Raw genomic sequence first — 24,305 nt, forward strand, 5'->3', positions numbered from 1 at the left:
ATGTATTATGAACTGGATCTCACTATCTTAACTTTCAAGGTCAAGGTTTTAGAGACCATAATACCCAGCCAGGGTATCCAAAAAGAGACCTGTTGATGACAACCCAAACTGAACTTCCCATAGAAACATTAAATGCATGGCAACTAAATTCTATAGTGGATAGATTACTGGCTTGGAATTCAAATCCCAGTTCTGCCACTGACTTGCTTGACATTGATTTGGGGCAGTTTCTTCACTTCTCCAAGCATCTATCAAAAGAGGATAACAGGACCTATCTCATAGGGGTGTAAGGATAACAAACAGCGATAATATAAGTAAAGTGCCTGGTCAGTGTTTGGCACATGTAATTGGTGCTCAGTAAGAAAACCTACTGCTGTTATTATTAAAGGAAGGAGGCCCAGCCTTTTTTTCTAAGGAAGGTTTTTGGAAACCCCAATAACATGCATTATTAATATTCTCATTTTTCAGATGGAAAAAACTTAAGCTCAGAGAAGTGAAACCATTTACTCATGTAACAAACATGTTTTAGCACTTACTCTGCACCAGACCAATGCTAGTCTCTGCAGATACAGGATGAAGAGGACAGAGTCTGAACTCCATGCATCCACTGTCTCCAGAGGACAAACAAGTGCTAAATGCTCCAGAAGAGAGAAACTCAGGTTTGTGGGGAGACACAGGGGAGTGAGCTCATTCAGAATGCAGAATACAGTGGGCATCAAGGAGCTCCCTAGAGGGGAAGTCCTAGATGAGTTGGGAATGAACTTACCTGACGAAATGCAGTTCATCATTAGCAGTCTGGCCTTGAAAACAAATCCCTGTGTCCAAAACCAGTGAACTTCCCACTATACGACAGCTTCTTTGATTAGATTCAATTAACAAGTATGTTCTTAGCACCTGCTTTAAGGAGAAGTCTGTCCTAGGTGTAGACAAAGGTGCATAACTATAATTCTTATCTCATGAAAACAAGGGGAAATATGACAGGCATACATATAACCAACTCAAAACATAACAGGCAAAAGAGAGTTTCATATTAAAAATCAGGTGTTGAGCATGCTACTCCAGCTTTCACCAAGTTCTCAGACTTTCAGTCTGGATGCTACTGATTCCTCACATTCCATGAGGTAACAGGTCATCAACACTGCCACAAGTGTGAATTCCACCACACAGCTATCACTGCTGTTACAGGCAAAGCTAAATAGATATTACTCATTGCCTCATATGTAAATTATAATATATATTATTTAATTTCTTTTCAACACAATTTTTAAAAGCTTCTTTTGTCACTTGTAGGTGCCAAGAATTTCATATTCCATTGTAAACAATGCTTCTGCTTACTTTAAAATATTTACAGGTGGAACCTATTTGAAAATATTTTATTTAAAGTTTCTACACCTTTATAACTGAAATTTATCTTCAGTTTTCTTTTGAGTGCTTTCTGCATCGGATTTGGGGATCAGAATTATGCTTGACTTAAAAAAAAAAAAAAGATTGAGGAAACTTCCTGTCACTGTGCTTTGGAGCAATACAGGAATAATCTGTCTCCTAATGGCCTTATATAGCTTATCAATAAAAACCCATTAAACTCTGACATCACTAACATTAATAGCTGTACTCCCTGTTCAGCACAGACTCACCTTCAGAATCCTCCTTAACACAGCATTCCCCAAAACCAGTAGTAAGTGACAAGCATGAATTAGCTAATTTATTTTCAATCTTCCTTCTATAATTTAAAAAATTATTTAAGACAAATTATTTTTGGTGTATAGCTTTGACCCCATCCCATAAATTTTCATATATGATTAACCTATTTTTAATAATTTCTAGATAGCTTTTGACTTTTTATTTTCACCATGACATATAAGTTCTTCATTTAATACACTGTCCATACAAAGTAAAACCTAGGGAAACATACTATACAAATCACTACTACAGTTTCTAAAATAATATAACTTAACTCCCACCTATTGCCCCCAGTACATCCTTGTTCAAACCTCTGTTGCTTCAAAATGTAAACTTTTTCAGGTAAGTTGAGGTAATCATCCACTTCTCAAGAAGCTCCATGCTTACCTATTATTCAAGTCTGATTAGTTTTTGTTTCAATTTGCTCCCGTTTCACATATTTCAGTTCCACATTTCTCATCTGTCAATGGTACCTTTTCCAGTAGTCCTACACCAGTCCAGTTTTCCTTTTATTATTATTTTATTTGTTTGTTTGTTTGTTTGTTTGTTTGCATTTGCATTTGTGGTTCTTTCAATGAACTGTAGGAAGGGAAAGGGGAGAGGTAGAGATAAGTACCATAGGCTCAAGATATGATCTTATAAGCAGAAATCTAGACTTTTTTTTTTTTTTTTTTTTTTAGAGTTTCAAGTGCTATGGGTTAAATGTGTCCCCCAAAATTTCGTATATTGGTAATTTAATCTCCTTGTGTAACAGTGTTAAAAGGGTGGGAAACCCTGTTATGGTAATTGAAAGATGGGGCCTTTAAGTGGTGATTAGATTATGAGGACTATACCCTCATGAATGGATTAATCCATTTATGGTTTAATGGGTAGTAATGGGCATAGTTTTGATAGCTTTAAAAGGAGAACAAGTGAGGTTAGCTCTCTTGCTCAGCCTATTTTCACCATGTGATATCCTGTGCTGCTCTCTAAGAAGGACTTCATCAGATGTGTTCCCTGGACTTTGGACTTCCCAGCCTCCAAAACTGTAAGAAATAAATTCTATTTCTTTATAAATTACCCAGTTTCAGGTATTCTGTTTAAGCAACAGGGAACTGACTAATACAGAAAATCGGTACCAGGAGTGGGTTGTTCCTTATAACAAATACCTGAAAAGATGGAAACAACTTTGGAACTGGGTGATGGGAAGAGGCTGGAAGAATTTGGTGGAGCAAGCTAGAGAAAGTCTAGATTCTAGTGAGAGCCTAGAAAACAAGTAGGAAAAGTATGGAACCAGGAAAGTATGGAAAAGTATGGAACCTCTTAGAGACTGGTTAAGTGGTGGTGACCAGGATGCTGATAGAAATATGGACAGTGAGGCCATTCTGAGGAGGTATCAGATGGAAATAAGGAAGAACTTATTGGAAACTGGAGCAAGATTCACTCTTGTTATAGAATTGCAAGGAACTTAGCTGTATTCCATTCATGCCCAAAAGTTTTATGGAATATGGAACTTAAAAGTGATGAAACCAGAGTATTTTGTGGTAAAAATATCTAAGCAGAAAAGTGTTCAGGAAGCTGTATGGATACTTGTAACAGCCTGTGCTGAATTACAGCAGCAAAGGCATGATGTAAAGACAGAATTCACAATTAAAAAGGAAGCAGAGGATAAGAAATTGGAAAACTCTCAGCCTGGCCATGTAAAGAGTAAAAAGGCATGTTCAGAAGAGAAAATCAAAGATGTAGCCCAGTAACAGTTTGCTAAGGAGATCAGAACAGAAAGGAGGAATTATCGAGAGAATGGAAGAAAGACCTGAAGGCATTTCAGAGATCTTTGAGTCTTTTCCTTCCATCACAGGTCCAGAATCCTAGTGAGAGAGAACGGTTTGGGGGAATAGGCTGAGGTGCCCCCCATGGGCTGGCTGCTGTTTCCAGACTTTAAAAAAAATCAACAAATAGGCTCTCATAAATTGCAAGTAGAAAAAAATACCATACCAACAGAAAGAATAAAAAAATAATTTATAACAACACAAAACTTAACATGGAAACTTTATAAGGTTATGATCAGAATTTAATTATAGACATCATGAACATATGAACCTCTGACCCAAGTCACACTGACATGGATGGCAGACTCTCTGAAAAAGTAATTATTCATTTATTCATTCATTCATTTATACTTCCATCTATCCATCCCCTCAACAAATATTTACTTGTCAGGATACAATAATATACAAAATAACTAATAGTCTAGTCAGGGATACTGACAAGAAACCAGGCAATTACAATTCATTGCAATGAGCAAATTGATAGGTGCTGTCAGAGCATTTAGGAAGGGTGCCTCACCTAGATTAGTTAGTGGAGGGAGAAAAAGTGTGCAGATAGTGTCCAGGAGAGAAATTTCATTTAAAGTAATACCTGTAGAAGGATGAATATTATAGAAGATAGTCAAATGAAGAGTGGAAAAGAGAAACGAAGAGCAAAATTTCAAGTTGACTGAAATTCTGAATCTTTTAGTTGCTGCTAGTAGTTCAGGACAAGGCAATAAGAGGGTAGTTCAAAAAGTTTGTGGAAAAATAGAATTGAAAGATAGTACGAACCTTTCCATGACTTTTTGAATTACCCTCATAGGAAGAATGATTTGGTCCACGATTCCTTGCTATCTTGACATCAGTGTTGATTTATTCTTCCAAGAAAACTCTACAATTAATAGAAAGCAAACAGAACACAAAAACAAACAAAAAACTCTATTGGGAAGAAGTATTTCAGTCTTCCCAAAGATGAAGTATTCACACCAGCTTGAGCCACACCAGATTCAGGATATGAATTCTGTTTACACATTTTCTCTTTACAGAGGGAGGCCTGTAGATATGAAGTGCTCCTCTGGAATCCTGCAGTTGCTCAGCACTAGGTCCTGCTGCATCCACATCCTGGACACCTAAGCTGTCCCTGTTCTCACTGGACAGTATGTGCTGTGCAGATTTTCTCCTCACCTGGTCAGTGGAGTGCAGTAATTTGGGAATATACATGTAGCTATCTCTGGGATGATGACTTCATGAAAAAGCAATCAAAGGAGATGTTGACATCTCATAGTCAGGGTGAACATTTGAAAATGCAGATTGGATAACTGCTCTCCAATGGCTCTCTTGTGCCTTTTCTATTACCATGGGAAGAAAATACCAGGCTTTCCCACAGGTTATAGCACAAGAATGAAAAATATGTGGGGCAGAGTCAAGCATGGAGCTGCACCAGCTTATATCAGCTGACCTCACCACACATGAGGAAGTCCAGCAAATACCTGCAGAGCCACCTCGCCTACCCCAGCCGAACTGACCAATTTCTAACCTACCCAAGATGCATGAGTGAGTCTAGCCCAGCCCGGCCAAAACCAGTGGGCCTCCAGTCAACAAACAGAATCACTGTCAACAAGATTGTTAATTCAGCTGGACAAAACCTGGGTCCCCCCCAGTCTGTGGATCAGATTCTGTGAGGAAATCTGCACCCAACATCTAATACCTCCAGAGATGATCATTCTGAGCAGAAGCACCCTGAAGGGCTTCTGCATCACCAAATATTTCACCACATGCAAGAAGAGTTTGAGAAAATCAAGTTTTCCTTGCTCATAGTTGGACCGTACATTCTTGACATGTGAAAACTTTTTAAAATTCTACTTATTTCTTCCTTCATTTTTAAAGGTGAAATTGGTGAAGTAAGTTGAAACTATTTGTTGGGCCTTCATAATCCTTCCCTTACCAATCCTCAGCCCTCGCCATGTATATTCAAGGCCAGCCAGACATGAAAAGGCTCTGAGAATAGGAAGTTTTTGTGATCTTTGGGGACAATATAAGACCCAGGACTACAGAATGAAAAGCTTATTTAAGAGGAGAAGAATTAACCAATAATTTACTGTATTTTTCCCTCCTTCCTCACCTCTGTTGAGGGCTACCATAGTTACCAGGCACTGGCTGGGTTCCAGGCAGAATACTCACTGTGTTGATGCTGGTGATGGTCTATGTGACCATCAGAGTCCAAACAAGCTGAAGTGGTTCAGAATAGCCTAGGGGATCACGGAGGGTCTACTCATGGCCATGATGCTCTGTGTTGCACTGGTTCTAGAGACACTGCACCGGCCAGTGACAGCTCTGCCAGAGGATCTTAAACCAGACCCCCCATGGATTGCTGTTGGAGATGGTGTTACTTATAGTCATGATCAGATTTTTAATAATTAAAAAACCTACCTAATGCAAGTAAAAACAGAGAACTAGCCTTCTGGAGAAAAGACATCAAATTGACATGTTTAACCTCATTCAAAAGGAATTTGAAGGCCTCAAATCAACTTTAATGGAAGTCAGGCCACAAACTATCAGAAATGTAAAAACTGGAGGCCATTATTAAAGAATTGAAAATCTCCAACTCTTTGATCCCCACAGACTGGGAGCAAATATTTTCAAAAGACATATCTGATAAAGAACTATTATCCAAAACATACAAAGAACTCTTAAAACTCAACAATAAGAAAACAAACAACCCCACTAAAAAATGAGCCAAGGACCTTAACAGATACCATAACAAAGAAGATACACAGATGGCAATAAGTATGTGAAAAGATGCTCCACATCATATGCCATCAGGGACATGCAAATTAAAACAACAATGAGATAACAATTCACAACTATTAGAATGGCCAAAATTCAGAACGCTGACAACAACAAGTGCTGGAGAGGATATGGAGCAACAGGAACTCTAATCCATTATGGTGTAAATGTCACTTTGGAAGACAGGTTGGTTATTTCTTACAAAACTAAACAAACTCTCACCTTATGATTGAGCAATCATGCCCATTGGTATTTACCCAAAAGAGTTGAAAACTTATGTCCACACAAAAGCCTGCACATGGATGTTTATAGCCGCTGTATTAGTCCATTTCTGAACTTTTGGTAACACAATTCAACCCATAGCAGCAGCTTTATTCATAACTGCCAAAATTTGAAAGCAACCAAGATGTTCTTCAGTAAGTGAATGGATAAATTAATTGTGGTACATCCAGACAATGAAATATTATTCAGCACTAAAAAGAAATGAGCTGTTAAACCATGAAAAAGCAACAAGAAAACTTAAATGTATATTACTAAGTGAAGGAAGCCAATCTGAAAAGGATATAAACTGTATGATTCTAACTATAAAGTGACATTCTAGAAAAGGCAAAACTATGGATACAGGATAAAGATCAGTGGTTGCTAGGGGGTGGGGGGAAGGAGGGATGAATAGGCAGAACATGAAGGATTTTTAGGGAAGTGCAAATACTCTATATGATACTGTAATAGTGAATACATGCCATTATACAATTGTTTAAACCCATGCCAATGTAGGTTCATCAGTTGTAATAAATGTACCACTCTGGTGGGAGATGTTGATATTAGGAGAGAGTATGCACATGTGGGACTGGGAGCATATGAAATATTTCTGCACTTTCCTTTCAATTTTACTGTGAATCTAAATCTGTTAAAAAGTCTTTTGAAAAAAAGTAACTTTGCGTCATTAATGTGCCCAATGGGGCATTTGGAAGAGCCTAAGAGGATCACCAGGAAACCTAATGGATGAACAGATTGCCAAGAAAGGATGAGTACCAGACTGTGATGGCATGGGATCCTGGGGCCAGTGTCAGCTATAGACTAGATGCATTCCCCTCAGTGTCCGGACCACAGAAGCAAGATCCCCGCATCAGGCCACCTCCAATCCCTAACACATGAGGTCCTCCAAAGAAGCAAGAGAGAACCTCTCCTGGTGCTCCTTAAACTGGTAGACACTCAAGATCTCCATTTTATTCAACCTTTCCATCTGAAAGGGAGACATGCCACACAGCCCCTAAGAGTGTGCTAGCAAAACAGTAACAAAATGGGCAAAAAAGTTACCTAGAGGAGACTAGTTGTACTGCAATGTTTTGCTAAAGGCCAACCCTGTGCACTATATACTATCATCAACCAAGCTGCTCACAGCATTCCCAACTCTGTTTTCTTTTAACTTCCCAAGAGTGCTCTAATTACTTCCACCCTAAAGTTAAGAAGCCTAGGCACGGGAAAGGCTAAGCACTTTGGTTGAGATTGTAACTAGGGATATCTGCACTCCCATGTTCATCGCAGCTCTATTAACAATAGCCAAGATATGGAACCAAACTAAATGTCCTCCAATGGATGATTACATAAGGAAAACGTGTTATATATACAAATGGAATACTACTCAGCCATAAAAAAGAACGAAATTCTGCCATTTACAGTAACATGGACGAGCATGGAGAAAATCATGTTAAATAAACCAGGCACAGAAAGAGAAATACCATATGTCCTCACTCATAAGTGGGAGGGAAGGAGGGAGGCAGGAAAGAAGGAAAGGAAAGGGAAGGGAAGGGAAGGGAAGGGAAGGGAAGGGAAGGGAAGGGAAGGGAAGGGAAGGGAAGGGAAGGGAATGGAAGGGAAGGGAAAGGAAAGGAAGGGAAGGGAAGGAAAGGAAACCACAGTAAAACCATGAACTTTCGGAGAGAACAGACCTATAGTTACCAGACGTGGGAAAGGGGTAGGGGAGGAGGGTTAGGGAGTAATTGGGTAAAGGCCACAAAGAGTAATTATGATTTGTAATGATGAACATGCTAATAATATTGATTTGATCATCACATACTGTACACAAATACTCATAGTCAACTCTGTCCCCCATAAACATATGAATTCAAAAATAACATTTTTAGGAAAAAATAAAATAGGGCAGGAACAAGGAACAAAAGGCAAGTGTCCCAATTATGGACAACCCCTCCAGTTATCCTGCTCTCCTAGGAGTACCTTATGAAAAGAAATGCAAAATGTCTTTCAAAGCTGGGAACTTTTGAGGGGACTAGTGGCATTAGCTCAGCATTTAAGACTTGAATATTTATAACATGACAATTGTGTCAAGGCCTACAGTGGGACTGAAAAGAGAAATTCCAGCTTCTTTTTGGTTTGATAATTCTCATAAAGTTATGTTCTGAAAGTACTTGAAATAATTGCTGACAGCCAACTATTCTTATCTCAAAGGCATCTCTTTTTTTTTTTTCCAATTAATTCTGTTCAGATTTTGGAATTTTTGTCTCAAAACTTTGCTTCAAATTTGTTTGGAAAGGAAAATCCACAAGATTTTAGGTTATTATGAAGCAGTCCATGAGTCAAAGACCTGTGAAAACCAGTGTCTAAAAGGGATTAATTATTTTATATAGGAATAGTCAGTATACTTGAGGAAAAAAAAAAAGACCAGTGCAAACAGATTTTTTATTCACTAGATGAAAAATATCCCTTCTTAATACTTTTAAAAAGAGGGAGGGAAAAAAGACTATCCATGACTGATATCACATAGACCTTTGAAATATTGTATATCATTAACCTAATGTCCTAAAATTTCAAAAATGTAGTCAATGGGACACTTGATTGACACTACAAAAGTTTAGCAAAATTCCATGAACAGAAATTAAAATTACAGTCAGAAGAAATGCCAAGAAAGAAATTCCTAGCTTCACCTCTATACTTTGTAGACAATATGCCATCTATGTAATTTACTTTATAACAAAGCATTTATAATCACCTACTCCCCCCTGGTTATTCCATGCATGAAAAGAAAGCAGCAACAGGAATATACTAGAAATAATCTTCTAATTTAGAACTTACATTTTTGTCCTTTAACTTACAGGCCTAATAACCACAGAAACCTATTAGAGATATTTCAGTGTATGTTAAAACAAAACAAAACTGCATGTTGCTTTCCAAAGAGAATCCAGAGGTTTTAGTAAAGAGGAGGCTATTAAATTTAAGTAGGCCCTTCCTGGATTTCAAGTATGACTTACTCCAAACAATGGATGAATTTAAGGCAGAACCATGGAAGTGCACTAACTGGAATTATCAATACAAGAATTTGTAAAATTATTAATTCCTCTATAATACATGTCATGTATTAGGTTTAAACTCTGATTCATTCCTGACAAAAAACATTAATTTTCTCTCTTCTTGGAATGCAAATTACATTCTAAGAAATTCATCATGGTTTTTTTTCCATTTCTGTGAAGAATGTCATTGGTATTTTGATGGGGATTGCATTGAATCTGTAGATCGCTTTGGGTAGTATAGACATTTTCACAATGTTAATTCTTCCAATCCAAGAGCATAGAATATCTTTCCATCTTTTTGTGTCTTCTTTAATTTCTTTCAGAAGTGGTTTGTAATTCTCATTGTAGAGGTCTTTCACCTCCTTGTGTAAGTTGATCCCTAGGTATTGTACTTTTTTGGTGACAATTGTAAATGGGCTTACTTTCTTTATTTCTCTTTCTATTAATTCATTATTTGAGTATATAAATGCTACTGATTTGGGGGTATTTATTTTGTATCCTACAATGTTACTGAAGTTATTAACTAGCTCTAGGAGTTTTTGATTGAAGGTCATCTGCAAATAGGGAAAGTTTGACTTCATCTTTTCCAGTCTGGATTCCTTTTATTTCTTTCTCTTGCCTGATTGCTCTAGCTAGTACCTCCAATACTATGTTGAATAGAAGTGGTGAGAGTGGACATCCTTGTCTTGTTCCTGTCCTTAAGGGGAAGGCCTTCAATTTTTCCCCATTCAGAATAATACTGGTGGTGGAAAAACAAAAGACGCCGAATAGCCAAAGCAATCCTGACCAAAAAAAACCAAATCTGGAGGCATAACTCTGCCTGACTTCAAGTTATACTACAAAGCTTTATTGTAACCAAAACAGCATGGTACTGGCATAAAAACAGACATTCAAACCAGTGGAGTAGAATAGAGAACCCAGAAATCACTCCCTTATATATGGCTTATAGACATCTGATATTAGACAAAGGCAATAAAAATCTACATTGGGGAAAAGATTGCCTCTTCACCAAGTGGTGCTGGGAAAACTGGATATCCATATGCAGAAGAATGAAACTAGATATGCATCTCTCACCATACACTAAAATCAACTCAAAATGGATTAAAGACCTAGGTGTAAGACCCAAAACTGTAAAATGACTAAGGGAAAATATAAGTGAAACACTTCAGCAATTAGGTCTGGGCACAGGTTTTATGAACATGAGCCCAAAAGCACAAACAGCAAAAGAAAAAATAAACAAATGGGACTACTTCAAACTAAAAAGTTTCTGCACAGCAAAAGAAACAATCAACAGAGTGAAAAGACAACCTACAGAGTGGGAGAAAATTTTTGCCAACAGTGCATCCGACAAGGGAGATACACAGAACTCAAGCAATTATACAGTAAGAAATAAACGACCCAATTAAAAAATGGGCAAAGGAGCTGAATAGACATTTTGCAAAGGAAGACAAACAAATGGCCAACAGGTACATGAAAAAATGTTCAACATCACTAGTCATCAGGGAAATGCAAACTAAAACCACATTGAGACACCACCTCACTCCAGCTAGACTGTCTATAATCAAAAAGGTAGTGAATAACAAATGCTGGCGAGGGTGTGAAGAGAAGGGAACAGTACTGCACTGTTGGTAGGACTGTAAATTAGTACAACCACTTTGGAAAACAATTTGGAGGTTTCTCAAACAACTACAGATAGATCTTTCATATGATCCAGCAATCCCTCTTCTGGGTATATACCCAGAGGAATGGAAATCATCATGTCGAAGAGATACCTGCACTCCCATGTTTATTGCAGCTCTGCTTACAATAGCCAAGATATGGAACCAACCTAAATGTCCATCAATAAATGATTGGATAAGGAAACTGTGGTATATATACAGTATGGAATACTACTCTGCCATAAAAAAGAATAGGGCCGAGCCTGTGGCGCACTCGGGAGGGTGCGGCGCTGGGAGCACAGTGACGCTCCCAGCGGCCGCGGGTTCGGATCCTATATAGGAATGGCCAGTGCACTCACTGGCTGAGTGCCGGTCACGAAAAAGAAAAAAAAAAAAAAAAAAAAAGAATGAAATATTCCCACTTGCAACAACATGGATGAACCTGGAGAAACTTATATTGAGTGAAACAAGCAAAGCACAGAGGGATAAATACCACATGTGCTCACTCATATGTGGGAGCTAAGAGAGAAAGGAAGGCAGGAAGGAAAGACCACAGTAGTGCCATGATCCAACAGAGGTAGGGAACATTCCTAGGGCTACAAATTGGAGTTGAGGGGAGAGAGGGAAGAGGAGGGAGGTTGAGGGATAATTGGGAGGGGACAAAGAGTACAAAAGTAATTTCTGGTAATGGATATTCCCCCAGTATGAATCTGGTCCCCACAGCATGGGCAGGAGGGGGGACAATCAGTTTTGCATCTCATGAATATTAGCAATAAATAAATAAATACATAAATTAATTTTTTTTAAAAAGAGTAAACTAAATGTTAGTATGCAACCACCTGAAGAAAACAGAAAGTTAAATGAGGACCAAAAGATTGTACTGCAGACTCCTGCTCTTCTGTCTACTTGGTTTATTACCATATTCACATATATCTTTGAAAAAAATGAAATTAGCAACCCCCCCCAAAATAAGAAATTCATCATGATTTTTAAATCTCAGATAATATTAGGGGTGAGGGGCAGAATACAGAATTTTGTGGGGGTCATAGGTTTATTCTGTTAAAAGAATATTTCACCAACTAAAGTTAAATTAGACAAAAAAAAAAAGGTGTCACTTCCTCAAATATGGTCAACAACTAAGGCACGAAAAACCTTCATTTTTTTTCAGTTACTCATCATACCGTTTGCCAGACAGCACTTAATTTCCTAGGGTTTTTTTTTTTTTTCTTTTTTTAGTTTACCACCTATTTAAGATTTCAGAAGGTAAGTAATAGCTTTAGAAATTTAGGAACTAAGTATCTTTAGGGACTAAAATATCTTATTGACTGAAAAAAGCAAAGCACAGGATAATACACAGAATGAAACTTTTGTGTTTTTTTTAAAGTATATATTTTGGTTCCTAAATTTCTAAAGCATACGTATAAGAGTTATTATACATAATAGTAATTAATAATGTTTGATTAATAATGGTCAGCATAGAGTGGGAGGGGAAGATTAAAGTATGCCAGGGGTGATTTTTACTCTTTCTAATCTCCTTTTGGGATTGTTAGAAACTTATGTTTTTTGTTGCCTTCTTCCGTAATTTAAACTTTTTTAAAAATCACAAAAAGTTCAAGAACCATCCTGAGAACCTCTACCACTGTGCTCGCTCAATCAGACAGTCTCTCCAGTAGAGGGCATGGTAGATTCAACATGGAAATGTATGGTTAGTTTATCAGCCACTCTAAAGCTGTGGTTTTTGCTGCGCAACTTTTACAACCCACAGCAGAATGGAAAATGTATTATCTTAACATGTGGCAATCCCATTTACCTAAAAGCCAACTGCAACAACAACAGCAACGAAAGGAAGTCATCAAACATCGAAGCTTTCTCTTTAAATATGTCGGCCTGTCTTTAAAAAGACATTAACGTAGCACTTTTTGAGGAAAAGTTTTCTCAGTAAATTATTGCCTTAATTCTTTTAATCATCCATAGATACAAAACTATAAATTGATTTACATTCATATTTATCAATCAAACACATAATTTTCAAGAAAAAATTAATTTTTTGCCACCTAACATCACTTGTTAATCTGAAAGAGTTTATGAAAAAAGCGAATAATTATATTAAACACAAAAACATTTAGGATAATCTATATTTAAACCAGCTGCTTACATGCTTTGTTACAATATTGAGATGACTGAAATTCTCTGACTTGGAAATCCGTGAAAGTTTGTTTGAATTTTTGCTTATTTTCCTTATTTATTCATTATCCAGAGAACATTTATTAAACATCTATCATGAGCTGGATATTCTACAAATCTGTGACATTATCGTGATATTTACTAGTATTTACACATTTATAACAAATCCTCTTGTGATTTTTTCTATATTGAATAGCTATTCTTTGGACATTTTATTTTCCAAACAAATGCAAATACTTTTGCATAGTACTTTAGAATTTTAACAGGCTGTTTGTGCAAGTCACATAATATCCTATGAAGCTGGTAAGAAAGATACATTACTCATCTCAGATGAGAAACTGGGGCTCAAGGAGGTGTGAAGTGACTGTCCGAATAGTTTCTTAGCATTTATTGGTTAAACCCAGACTCTAATTAGGTCTCTTGACAGACACCAGTCCAGCTCACTCCCTGCTTGCTCTTTGTCAGAACTCCTGGCCTACAATGAGTGAACCTCACTGTCTATGAGTGAATTGTAACATCCAAGATTCTAAGTGAAAAATATATTTAGGTTTATATTGGTGAGAAAAAGCAAGTGTCTGCATATTACACATATTTAATAAATACTGAATCAGAAAGTGAAAATAGATGTAGAAATATTACACACAGGAAAAGGAGGGAGCTATGCTCGGGCTGCTAGCAGCAACAGTATCCAGGGCTCCGAGGCGTCTCTACAGTTTCTGAAGTGTGAGAGAGCTACCTGGGTGGGACCAAGTAATATAACATTCATTCACAGCCCCTGTTCGTGACTTCAAAACCAGTTGACTTCTCCCTTTCTGCAACTGGTATCTGAATGTGTCTGCATTCCTTTTAGGATAATGTGAGGATGTGGGGAGACTAGACCACACCTGCCCACCAAAATCTCTCCTCACACTGACCTGGGTTCGACATGAATGATTTTTCTGTTGAAGCAGAGGAGGGGATGGGCCACCTCCATTCTTGTCTTTACTCCATGCTGCACTGAGCTGGAACTCTTTTCTACTGAAAATCAGACCCTAAATATGAAATTCGTGGGTTTTTTTTTTTTTTTCAAAGTTTTGCTATGAGGTGGGGTTAATGGCTTAATTAAAGGAGAGAACTATTATGGAAAAGAGGAAATAAATGGAATACCTGAGAACCTTCCAGAATCTTGGGATGGTGGGGGGAAGCAAATGACTATTCTCTTTGGTAATAACTGAAGATTTTGCCCTCCAAGTCAAACCTGCAGCTCCAACAACAGCTCACCATAAGAATATGTTGACTAGTTCCAATTTTCTTTTAACAGATGGAATGCACGGTAGGAAGCATATGTGCAGCCTAGTTAATACCTTGCTGTTAACCTTACTGTCTGCTTAGAGGTTTGATGGGAAAGCCACTTGAATACTCCTATTCCACTGTATAGTCTGGTAATGTTATCTCAAATCAAATCACTTTGTATTTGAGGTAATCTATTTGTCTTTGCCAATTAAGTTTTAAAGCCTGCAGGAGTAGACATGATATTTGAAAAATTAACAAACAAAACTTATTTAAGGAAACTGTTTTCTCCTCCTCTCCCTTAGTTTTTACAAGTTAAGAGTTCTGGTAAATTCTAAGCCACCGAGAATGACTCATGAGGAAATCCTGACTCTTCCCACTCTTAAACTAAACTGATTCCAGTGCATTGCAGCCGTGACAGCTTTGTGTCTCCCCCTCTCCCCCACCATCAAGGGATCTGTGATTTCTATGCTGGCAGAAGATGCAACCAAGGCCTCCTGAGGAATAACCCTGCAACCTCACTGACAGAGGTAGCCACACGTCTAGTAGCGACCGAAAATGCCAAGCACCGTCTTCTGGTACAGTCACCTTCTCTCGTTCCCTCCCTGGCTAACGTTCATTCTCAAACGTGTTCCGAGACGCCAGGCAGACTGCCGAGCGGGTCGCACCGTCGCCCCTGGGCCGTCGACACCGTTTCCCTCCTCAGATTAGTGGAGTCGCGGAGAGGAAGCGCCGAGGCTGCCCCGCCCCCACCCCGCGGTCCGTTTACATCCCCAGAGCGGGACGCTCAGAAAAGAAAAGGCCCGTTCTTAACCCAAAATAAGGCCGCTGCACTCTGGCTCTCGTCACGCGCCCTGTGGAGTCAGGGGCACGTAGCAGCGGGTGAGGGGAGGACGAGCGCCCGGCCGGGCCCGCGGCCACCTTCGCCTCCCTCCTTCCGCAGGAGGCGGGGGGCCGCGCCCCGCCGCCACCCTTCGGCAAAGGTCGCCGGCGGCGGCTCACGCTACGAGGTCTCAGTCTCCTCCCACACCGGGCCCCCGGCGGCTGTCGCGTTTCGGCCCGAATGCGCAAGAAGCCGGGGCTGCCGACGTCAGCAGCACGCCGGTTTCCAGACCCTTCGGCGGCGGCTGCAACTGCCGCAGGTCGCTGCCGTCCCCGCCCACGTGCCTGTCTGCAGCCGGCCAATCCGCGCCCTCGGGAGGCGGGGCCGGCGCCGTGAGGCCCCGCCCCCGCGCCGCGGTCCTTTATAAATGAGCGGTGCGCGCCCGACAGCAGCCAGCTGTTGCCCCAGCGGGAAGGAGATGATGCAAAGTGCCATGTTCTTGGCTGTGCAGCACGACTGTGGCTCCATGGACAAGAGCTCAGGCAGCGGCCCCAGGAGCGAGGAGAAGCGAGAAAAGATGAAACGGACCCTGTGAGTACGGCTTTCTCCTCTCTCCCGGAACCCCCCGCCGCTCCCTGAGCGCTGACTCTCCGGGTTTGCTGCAAGAGCGTTGCTTTCGGGCTGGGCTCTGACGTTAGGAAACTGTGTAGCTTGCGCCTTTGCAGGAAAAAAATACATATATGGGAAAAGCTAACTTGCTAAGTAAGGTTAAATGTGTGAGTAAAGGGCGCTCAAATAGAGTTTAGGAACTGAGGAAAAAAAATTGACAAGAGACTGGTGGTAGATGCGCTAGGAAATTGCGGGCTGCCTTTTTGTCCTCCTGCATTTTAAAGGACATCAGAATCTTGCGGCCGAAGCGCGTCCCCAGCATTCGTAGGTTGCACTATGAGTCCTAATTAACTTACAAAAACTGCTGAATAGAGATGTTTTTGCTGGTTCTGAATATAGTTTTAATTTTTTTTTTTTTTTTTTTAATTATGGGGCAGATCTTGCCCAGTCAGGATTGTGGAACAAATAATTATTCTGCAGTATCTGCTTAAAGGGAGTGTTGTAGGTGGAGAAGGGGAGAGCGTGAGGGATTCAGTCTCTCTGTCTCACACACACACACATCCCTCTTTGTACACAGCCTCTGGCGTGATCTCGAACCTCCTACTTTAAGGGTAGAGATGAGCATTGGCCTTAACGTAGTTCCACCACTATCGTTTTCATCAAATGTGAAATGTCTCCGAATTGCGATTAACCTTGCAGAGAAACTGCTGCATTTTGTGGACCAGAAATAGCATCTGTCTTTTGAACTAAGTTCATTGGCTAAATTTATTAAAATATCAGTGTGTTTAGGTAGTCTTACTCTTAGTTGTAACATTAGTATGATCAGATGAATGGATGAAACTGTTCAGTACATTAAGTGCTGGGTTTAAATGATAAGCAAGGGTAAGGCTGTTACTTGAAGAGTTCTTACTATGTCTTATTTAGTTGGTCTGTCGCTTTTGGGTGACTTTGGTAAAAATGCGTTCTTCAGCTGCAGTAGCATATTCAAGCTTTGCCACTTAGTGAATATCTTTTTTTTTTTTTTAAGTTTAAAAGATTGGAAGACCCGTTTGAGCTACTTCTTGCAAAATTCCTCCACTCCTGGGAAGCTCAAAACCAGCAAGAAAAGCAAACAGGAAACTTTTATCAAGTAAGTGGAGAATCCCATATTTGCAAATAGAAATAGCTAGCTGCTGAACTGAAAAGGGGAACTCTGGTGTGCGTAAGCTAATGTGCTTAACTTCCTTTGCAGGCCTTCTCCTGAGGAAGCCCAGCTGTGGTCAGAAGCATTCGATGAGCTGCTTGCCAGTAAATGTAAGTTAACCTCTTGAATGGGATCCATTGCTATAACACTAGAATCTGGAAAAGTTGGGTCCACACAGCAAAAGAGCAACTTGCACTGAGGGGCCTTAGACTTGACAGTCATAGAATAAGTCCTGTTTTTCTCTCCTTTATTTCCCAGTGTTTAACCATGGAAATGCATGTTGTATTCACTCCAGGTGGGGAGGAAAAATTAGCCTCAAAATTAAAGTGACAGTCGGTGTTAGTTAAAGTTGAGTTAGCTTTTCCATTGCATACAACGTTTTCAAGAGGCTTAGTTACCAGAGAATTTATGACTCCCCTGTAAATATTTATTTTGCATTGACGGCAAAGTTAAGTATTTATATTTTTGTAGCAGATTGCCAACTTAAGCATTTTGCGTACTGGCATCTTAGTGCTTAAAGAGCTAAATTCTGAGGATTACAGGTTTAGTTGAAATGTAGAACATTGCTATCATCTGGAGATAATTAAAGTATGTGGGAGAAGTACTAGAAAAATCCAAGGGTCACTCAGATCTTCATATTCTACATGTTTTTTTTTTTTTTTTTTTTTTTCTCCCTCATTCAGATGGTCTTGCTGCATTCAGGGCATTTTTGAAATCTGAATTCTGTGAAGAAAATATTGAATTCTGGCTGGCCTGTGAAGACTTCAAAAAAACAAAATCACCCCAAAAGCTGTCCTCAAAAGCAAGGAAGATATATACTGACTTCATAGAAAAGGAAGCTCCAAAAGAGGTAAGAAAAAAAAGTTCCTCATTTTAACATGATTTGGACACCTCTAGCACCAAAGTGAAACAAAGGAATTGAAGAGACTTCAAAGCCACTAGCTATTTTAGCTTTCAATTAAGTTTCTCCAGTGATTTGGCTGGTGAAGCTAATCACACATTACAGTTTTTGCTTATTTTTTGAATATTAAATTTCAGTCTCGAACCCTGCATACCAAATCAACCACTTTTCTTTTTTTTATTTCAGATAAACATAGACTTTCAGACCAAAACTCAGATAGCCCAAAATATACAAGAGGCTACAAGTGGCTGCTTTACAACTGCCCAGAAAAGGGTATACAGCTTGATGGAGAACAACTCTTATCCCCGCTTCTTGGAGTCAGAATTCTACCAGGACTTGTGTAAAAAGCCACAGATCACCATAGAGCCCCATGCTACATGAGATGAAAAGGGGAGTGCTAAAGTGGAGGACATTTTGTTCTTTTTCCTAAGAGGAAAGGCTGTGACCTGTCAAAAAGACTGACCTTGAGTTCAGCCTGGGTGTTCAGGAAACATCATTCAGAACTATTGATTCAGAGTCGGGTAGTGAATCAGCAAGCCAGTCATTGTCTAGGACAAGGTTGTATCAGAAAAGCTGCTGTCACTGTGTATAGAACACGGAGGGAATACGTGCTCTGAATGTGGTGTGTCTCACACTGGAAAAGCAAGAATGTGAGAAGAAAGATGCAGTGTAATACTGTTGGTCCAAAAGCATTTAAAATCAATAGGTCTGGGATTATGTGGCCTTAACTAGCTGGCTGTACATCTTTCCCTAAATCAGCCCGTCACCACATAGTGGTTTTAGTTTTAGTGTTTTAGTACTAAGTAACATTAAAATGTTTACTATGTACAAGGGTATTGATGTTCTTATGACTACATATCAGTACTGTTTCATGTAATACTGAAGCGCTGCAGCTGAAATGGTCTGTTTGAATTGTTAAATGGCGTGCGAAATAGAATGAATGCTGTCGTGTAGAAAACCACAATGTCTGTTAGGAGTGCCAAAAACTGTCTGGAAGGCAGCTAAACTTTGAAGTGTTCTTTGAGTACCTTTAATAAATATATTTTGATAAATAATGTTATTGAACACTTGGAGTCCAGGTGTGATTTGATTTTGGTAATTGGGAATATGGCAAATGGGAGGGAAAACATCTTTCTAGTATAGAAGAGGTATGGTTATTGCACCTGTCCAGTGAGAATTGACAGTCCTCAGAACTGAGAAATAATCATTGCAGGGAAGACAGTCTCATTTTTCAACCTATAAGCATTATGTAGGTCTATGGAAGTCAAATCACATTCTTAGAGAACCACCCTGGCTGGGTTCAAGCTTTCTAATATAATCTTGTAAAAATCAAGCTTATTAATGAAAAAAGAACATTGATCTAAAGCTCTTCATGAGTAACTTCAGGACCAGCTAAATCTAAGAAGTAAAAAAAATGGAGACAAACACCAAAACTATTCACACAACTAAGCTGCTGAAATAAGGAGAGAAGCCAAATAAGGTGAATGTAGATCTGCCTTTTTATTTTCTTTCCCTCAGTTCCAGGTTCCCCCACAGGTATTGGCATGAGCTTCCAAGATACATACCTGAAGTTATGCCCTTCCAAGATGGATCAATACAAAATATCACAATTTTCCTGATTTTTCCTGCCTTCATTTGGCTAACAAAAGAATCCAATTGTTACTTTATAGGTCATGATGAAAGCAAAAGAAGTGGACTTGTTTCTTAGACTTCATCCAGATATGTGCTTTTTCCTAGCTGAAAGAGGAAGGCCTTGAATCTGTTACTTTTCAAACTGGCAAATTTAAAAAAATACCTTTTCCTTCTTCATCAGGCTGCTGTTTCAACCTCCTTGATTATGGTTTTATAAAAATAGGAGGAACCATCATCTTAGAGTTGGAAACCTGAACCCTGATATTGACTTCTCAACTCTGTGACCTTGGCAGTCCCCACAGTCTTTCCCAGCTCCTCATTTTACGCTCTCCTGCCTTTCTCCCTGGTTTCTGTGAGGTAGTAAGGGACTTCAGAAATTGTAAAGTACTAGAAAGTGCATTTATTTCTGATTTGCCAAAAGAAAAATTGACCTCCAGTAGTTGAAATACTGTTTTCATTGTGATTGCACAAATTTTCACCTTGACCAGACGTTCTGGCAGTAACAGGCACAAGCTCCATGAGAAACTGCCTTGTGTATTCCTGTGTCACTGACAGCCTGAATAATACATAATAGGTGTTCCATAAATATTGGTTGAATAAATGAATCCTGAAAGGTCATTGAAACATATTTCTTTGGAGAATAAATATGTCAGGTGTGCATAATCCTTAATTTGGAGAGCTTTTAGCCAACAGAGGAGCCCAGGAGTCATACCATGTATTTAATTTGTCACCAAGTCCTATTTTACTTCAAATCTCTCTTCAGCCTACTGTCTGTCATCATTCTGATCAAAGATGCCACCATCTGATGCCTGGGTGACTGCAACAGTCTCAATTCATCTCCCCACACTCTTTTTACCCTTTCCCCCTGCCCCCAGTGTGTTCCCTGGATCCTTTCAAGACACAAACCTGATCTTGTCTCCTGTCACTTATGAACCCTTGACAGTTTTCCCAAATAGAATAAAGACTATATTCCTAACATGGCCTAACACCTCATGACCTGACCCCTTCTTCCATTCCAACCTTGTCTCCACTACGTTTCCCCCAGCTCTTTTTGCTAGCCATACCAGCCTGCATTCATTCCCTTGTAGGTGCCATGCCCACTGGCCTCACAGGGCCTTCACACCTAGTAGTTACTCTGCACGGAATGCAGTTTTAGCTCTTACTCATTCACATTTCAATGCAATCGCCACTTCCTCAGGGAAGGCTACCCCAACATCATTACATAGGTCAGATCTTCTTTTAGATGTTTTCATAGTTCTATTAAAGCACTTATTAGAGTTCCAAGTTCTCATTAATTTGTCTGATTTTGACAATTCTATGTCTTCCCCCACTAGATGTGGGTGCCAAAATTTGCAGACCCTTAGCCTTTTTCTGCTCACCTCAGAATCCCAGCACCTAGAGTAGTGCCTGCCATCAACGGGAGCTACATAGCCAATTGTCAAATGAATGAGTATTAAAAGATCCTGTAAAAAAACTGTGATGAAACAAGAAGTATCTACCAATGCACAAGGAAATAAGGACAAGATTTTAAAAGCCCCACTGACTCAAATGTCTGAAAATTTCTGCAGAACTTTTTCCTTTGGCAAAAAAATAAATATCTCTTACAAGGCATGTTCTTCATGACTTTTAACCTTTAGCAGAAGTAGTCAGATTATAGTAACAAAAAACAAGAGTTTTGACTTTCAGAGTTGCTAACAGCACAGGATTTATTCAGGTGGTATTTTCCAATGTTCTCTAGCATGGAACAGACTGAAATAGATTTGAGATTAGAAACCACATATCTCCACAAATAAATATTACTTAATGTTCCAGTTTCCCAGACCCAGGGTTCATACATTTTAGGATCCATGGTCTATTCATTTTGATAATATTTTATTGTTCTATATTTTAACAGAGATGTTTCAAAATATAGTGATTTCATACAGTTTGCACTGAAAGCAATAGAAAATTGTACGTTACCTGTCATGTCAGCAGAGAGAGACAATAAATGAGTTTCAATGAAATTGCTTTAAAGTGACCACCCAAAATTTCATAGGAAACAGGTCTTTGATAGAGTTGTTTTTGTTGTGGTTTAACCACAATATTTGACTACTTATGACAGTGATTCTTAACGTCGAGGTTAGAGAGTAGAGAGAGTCAATGGCTGTGAATTTCTCTTTGTCATGAGACATGCCGTGCACGGGAGTTCATTGTGCATCTGGACAGTGTGGATACTACGAGGCGCCTGCCCTGTGCCAGGCACTATCCTGTTTCTACTTTGCTTTCCTGTGTTAGGCCAAAAATGAAGCTAAAGGAGTTTAGTCTGACTTTACAGAGAGTATGGCTGCTATTGAGTGGTGAGCTTTGACATGCACGTGTGTGCTCCCAGGGCCTGGCTTAGATGCATTTTGACAACTTGATAAAATCATTTTTGTCAGTGGCTTTTCTAAGTTTTTATGAAGTTTTTCTAAATTTTGGCATCCTAGCTGAGGAGCAGCTTGGAGTTGATTGAGGTGATAACAACAACCCCAAAGAGCTTCTCCTGTGACCTAAAGGGAAAAAAAAGGACTCACCAGAAGGAGGAAGAAGTTCATTCTAGTCTAAGGCAATGACATTAGACAAAGGCCTGATGTTAAACATTTTGGGCCCATGATCCAGCACAAGCAGACCACACAATGTGTGGAGGATAAGGTGCAGAATGGGAATGGAAGAAGTCAGATTCTTCCCAAGACCATGTGGTAGAGGGCCTTGAATGCCTAAGCTTGGGATTTTATTCTGAGTCAATGGGATGCCAGTCACAACTAATATTTTCAATAATAACCTGGGCAACAGTATGAAGGATTGATTGGAGGCAGGGAGATAAGAGACTACAGTAATCACCCAGATGAGAAATGCCACCTGCCTGAACCAGGATGTGTCACCAAATAATCCAATGTAAATTACACATCACCTACTCCATGCAGAACACTGATCTAAGCCATACAGGGAATAAATAGAAAGACGCATGAAATACATCTCTTGTCCTCCAAGTGGGGGTAGCTGATGAAATAAGTATACAAAATTAAAACATAAGGTGGGCTATGATTGGTGATTAATTGTCAAAAGAGAAATGCAAATACCTTTAACTGGAATAAATCGAGGAGCACTTAAAGTGAAGCAGCATTTTGGATGGTATTTAATAAATGTGTAGAATTTGATAAAAAAAAAAATAAAGGGGAGAGTATTCAGAGTGGAGAAACAATCTAGGGGAAAGAGAAGGGAAAGCAGAATTACATCTTGCATTGTGCTATAATTTTTGTAGGCAGACGTTTTTAATGGGGATGTATATCTGAAGGCTATTCCATTGATTCATTTTTTGGCAAATATTTATGAAGGGTTTCTCTGGGCAAGGAGGGTGTAAAAGAGTAGAAGAAATAGTCATCTGTTGAGAGAACAGAAAGGCTGGAAGCTCAAAAACACAATTAAAAGCCACAATTTTTCTTTTCTTTTTTTTTAAAGATGACCGGCAAGGGGATCTTAACCCTTGGCTTGGACTTAACGCTTGTCAGCACCACGCTCTCCCAAGGGAGCTAACTGGCCATCCCTATATAGGGATCCGAACCCATGGCCTTGGTGTTATCAGCACCAGGCTCTCCCAAGTGAGCCACGGGCCGGCCCTAGCCACAATTCATTTTTCTTAAAAATGGGTTCCTGTAAGATCATCCACCATAAATCATCATCATGAAGTTATCAAGCTTTATCAAATCCTCCTTCATCACATCCCAGGCATCTTCCCCTCTCTTCCCATAGCCAAGAGCTTACTCTCCATTGTCCTCATCCTCTCCCCTAGATCTCAATAGACCTCAGATCCTGTGTCCTGTTGCTCATCAATACCCTAAAATGCTATTTGAACATTGATTTTTTCACATTATTCTTATGCCCAGAAATGTATATGAACTACTCGATGTCACCCAAATCAAGGTAAACTTTTATGCCTAAAGCTAAAAATTCTCTACAATTTGTTTTTTTTCTTTTTCTGCCCATCCAACCTTATTTTGTACTACTGACCAGAAACATTTGATACTGGTTTTTCCTATTTTCCCTGACATATACTATTGTTCTCCTATTATTAGACCAAAATTTTCACCTTGCTTGGAACTGCTCTCTCTTCCCTTAAATTTCATTTATTTATTAAGGCTTAGATCAAGTTTCACCTTCAAGAAATAGTCTCAATGTGTTGTTCTTATCTCCCAACTAAACTATCAATAACTGGATTATTCTGACTTATTCTACTTAATTTTCAGCATAATTAGTAAAGTTCCAGACATGGAAAATACTCAGTACTCATTGCTCATTGTTGATCTGATTAACTCATTAATTGATTTATTGATAGATTTACAATGTCTTAGATAAAAATATGTGCAATGACATAAATGATTTCATTTAAATATGTTAAATCCATTTGCGAAAAAAAAAAAAAAGTTTTTCCAAGAGTCTCTGCAGCTTTTCATTTTGGCTCTGCGTTTTTG

General features: G+C 39.2%; 1 protein-coding gene and 1 long non-coding RNA gene across 2 annotated transcripts; one reads left to right on the plus strand and one right to left on the minus strand.

Annotated features, from left to right (window-relative positions):
* Positions 1 to 1,661: 1,661 nt before the first annotated feature.
* On the minus strand, positions 1,662 to 15,485 carry LOC134382986 (uncharacterized). The gene is made up of 3 exons (XR_010024167.1): positions 15,259 to 15,485; positions 2,068 to 2,259; positions 1,662 to 1,720 (listed from the first exon to the last, which is right to left on the minus strand). It is a non-coding gene; the product is annotated as an uncharacterized LOC134382986 (long non-coding RNA).
* Positions 15,486 to 15,953: 468 nt separating this feature from the next.
* Positions 15,954 to 19,251, plus strand: RGS2 (regulator of G protein signaling 2). The gene is made up of 5 exons (XM_063105250.1): positions 15,954 to 16,084; positions 17,130 to 17,231; positions 17,334 to 17,395; positions 17,969 to 18,135; positions 18,373 to 19,251. The coding sequence occupies exons 1-5, from the start codon at positions 15,972 to 15,974 to the stop codon at positions 18,565 to 18,567; spliced, it is 639 nt and encodes a 212-aa protein (XP_062961320.1). The 5' UTR covers positions 15,954 to 15,971; the 3' UTR covers positions 18,568 to 19,251.
* Positions 19,252 to 24,305: the final 5,054 nt, after the last annotated feature.

Source organism: Cynocephalus volans, chromosome 8 (assembly GCF_027409185.1).
Source record: "Cynocephalus volans isolate mCynVol1 chromosome 8, mCynVol1.pri, whole genome shotgun sequence".
NCBI lineage: Eukaryota > Metazoa > Chordata > Mammalia > Dermoptera > Cynocephalidae > Cynocephalus > Cynocephalus volans.

What these genes read in the sequence shown, in the direction of transcription:
- RGS2 (XM_063105250.1), top strand. Translation starts at nt 15,972, where the DNA reads ATGATGCAAAGTGCCATGTTCTTGGCTGTGCAGCACGACTGTGGCTCC. An exon ending in AAACAGGAAACTTTTATCAA is followed by an intron (nt 17,232 to 17,333) that starts GTAAGTGGAGAA and finishes CTTCCTTTGCAG; the next exon opens with GCCTTCTCCTGAGGAAGCCC. An exon ending in TGAGCTGCTTGCCAGTAAAT is followed by an intron (nt 17,396 to 17,968) that starts GTAAGTTAACCT and finishes TCCCTCATTCAG; the next exon opens with ATGGTCTTGCTGCATTCAGG.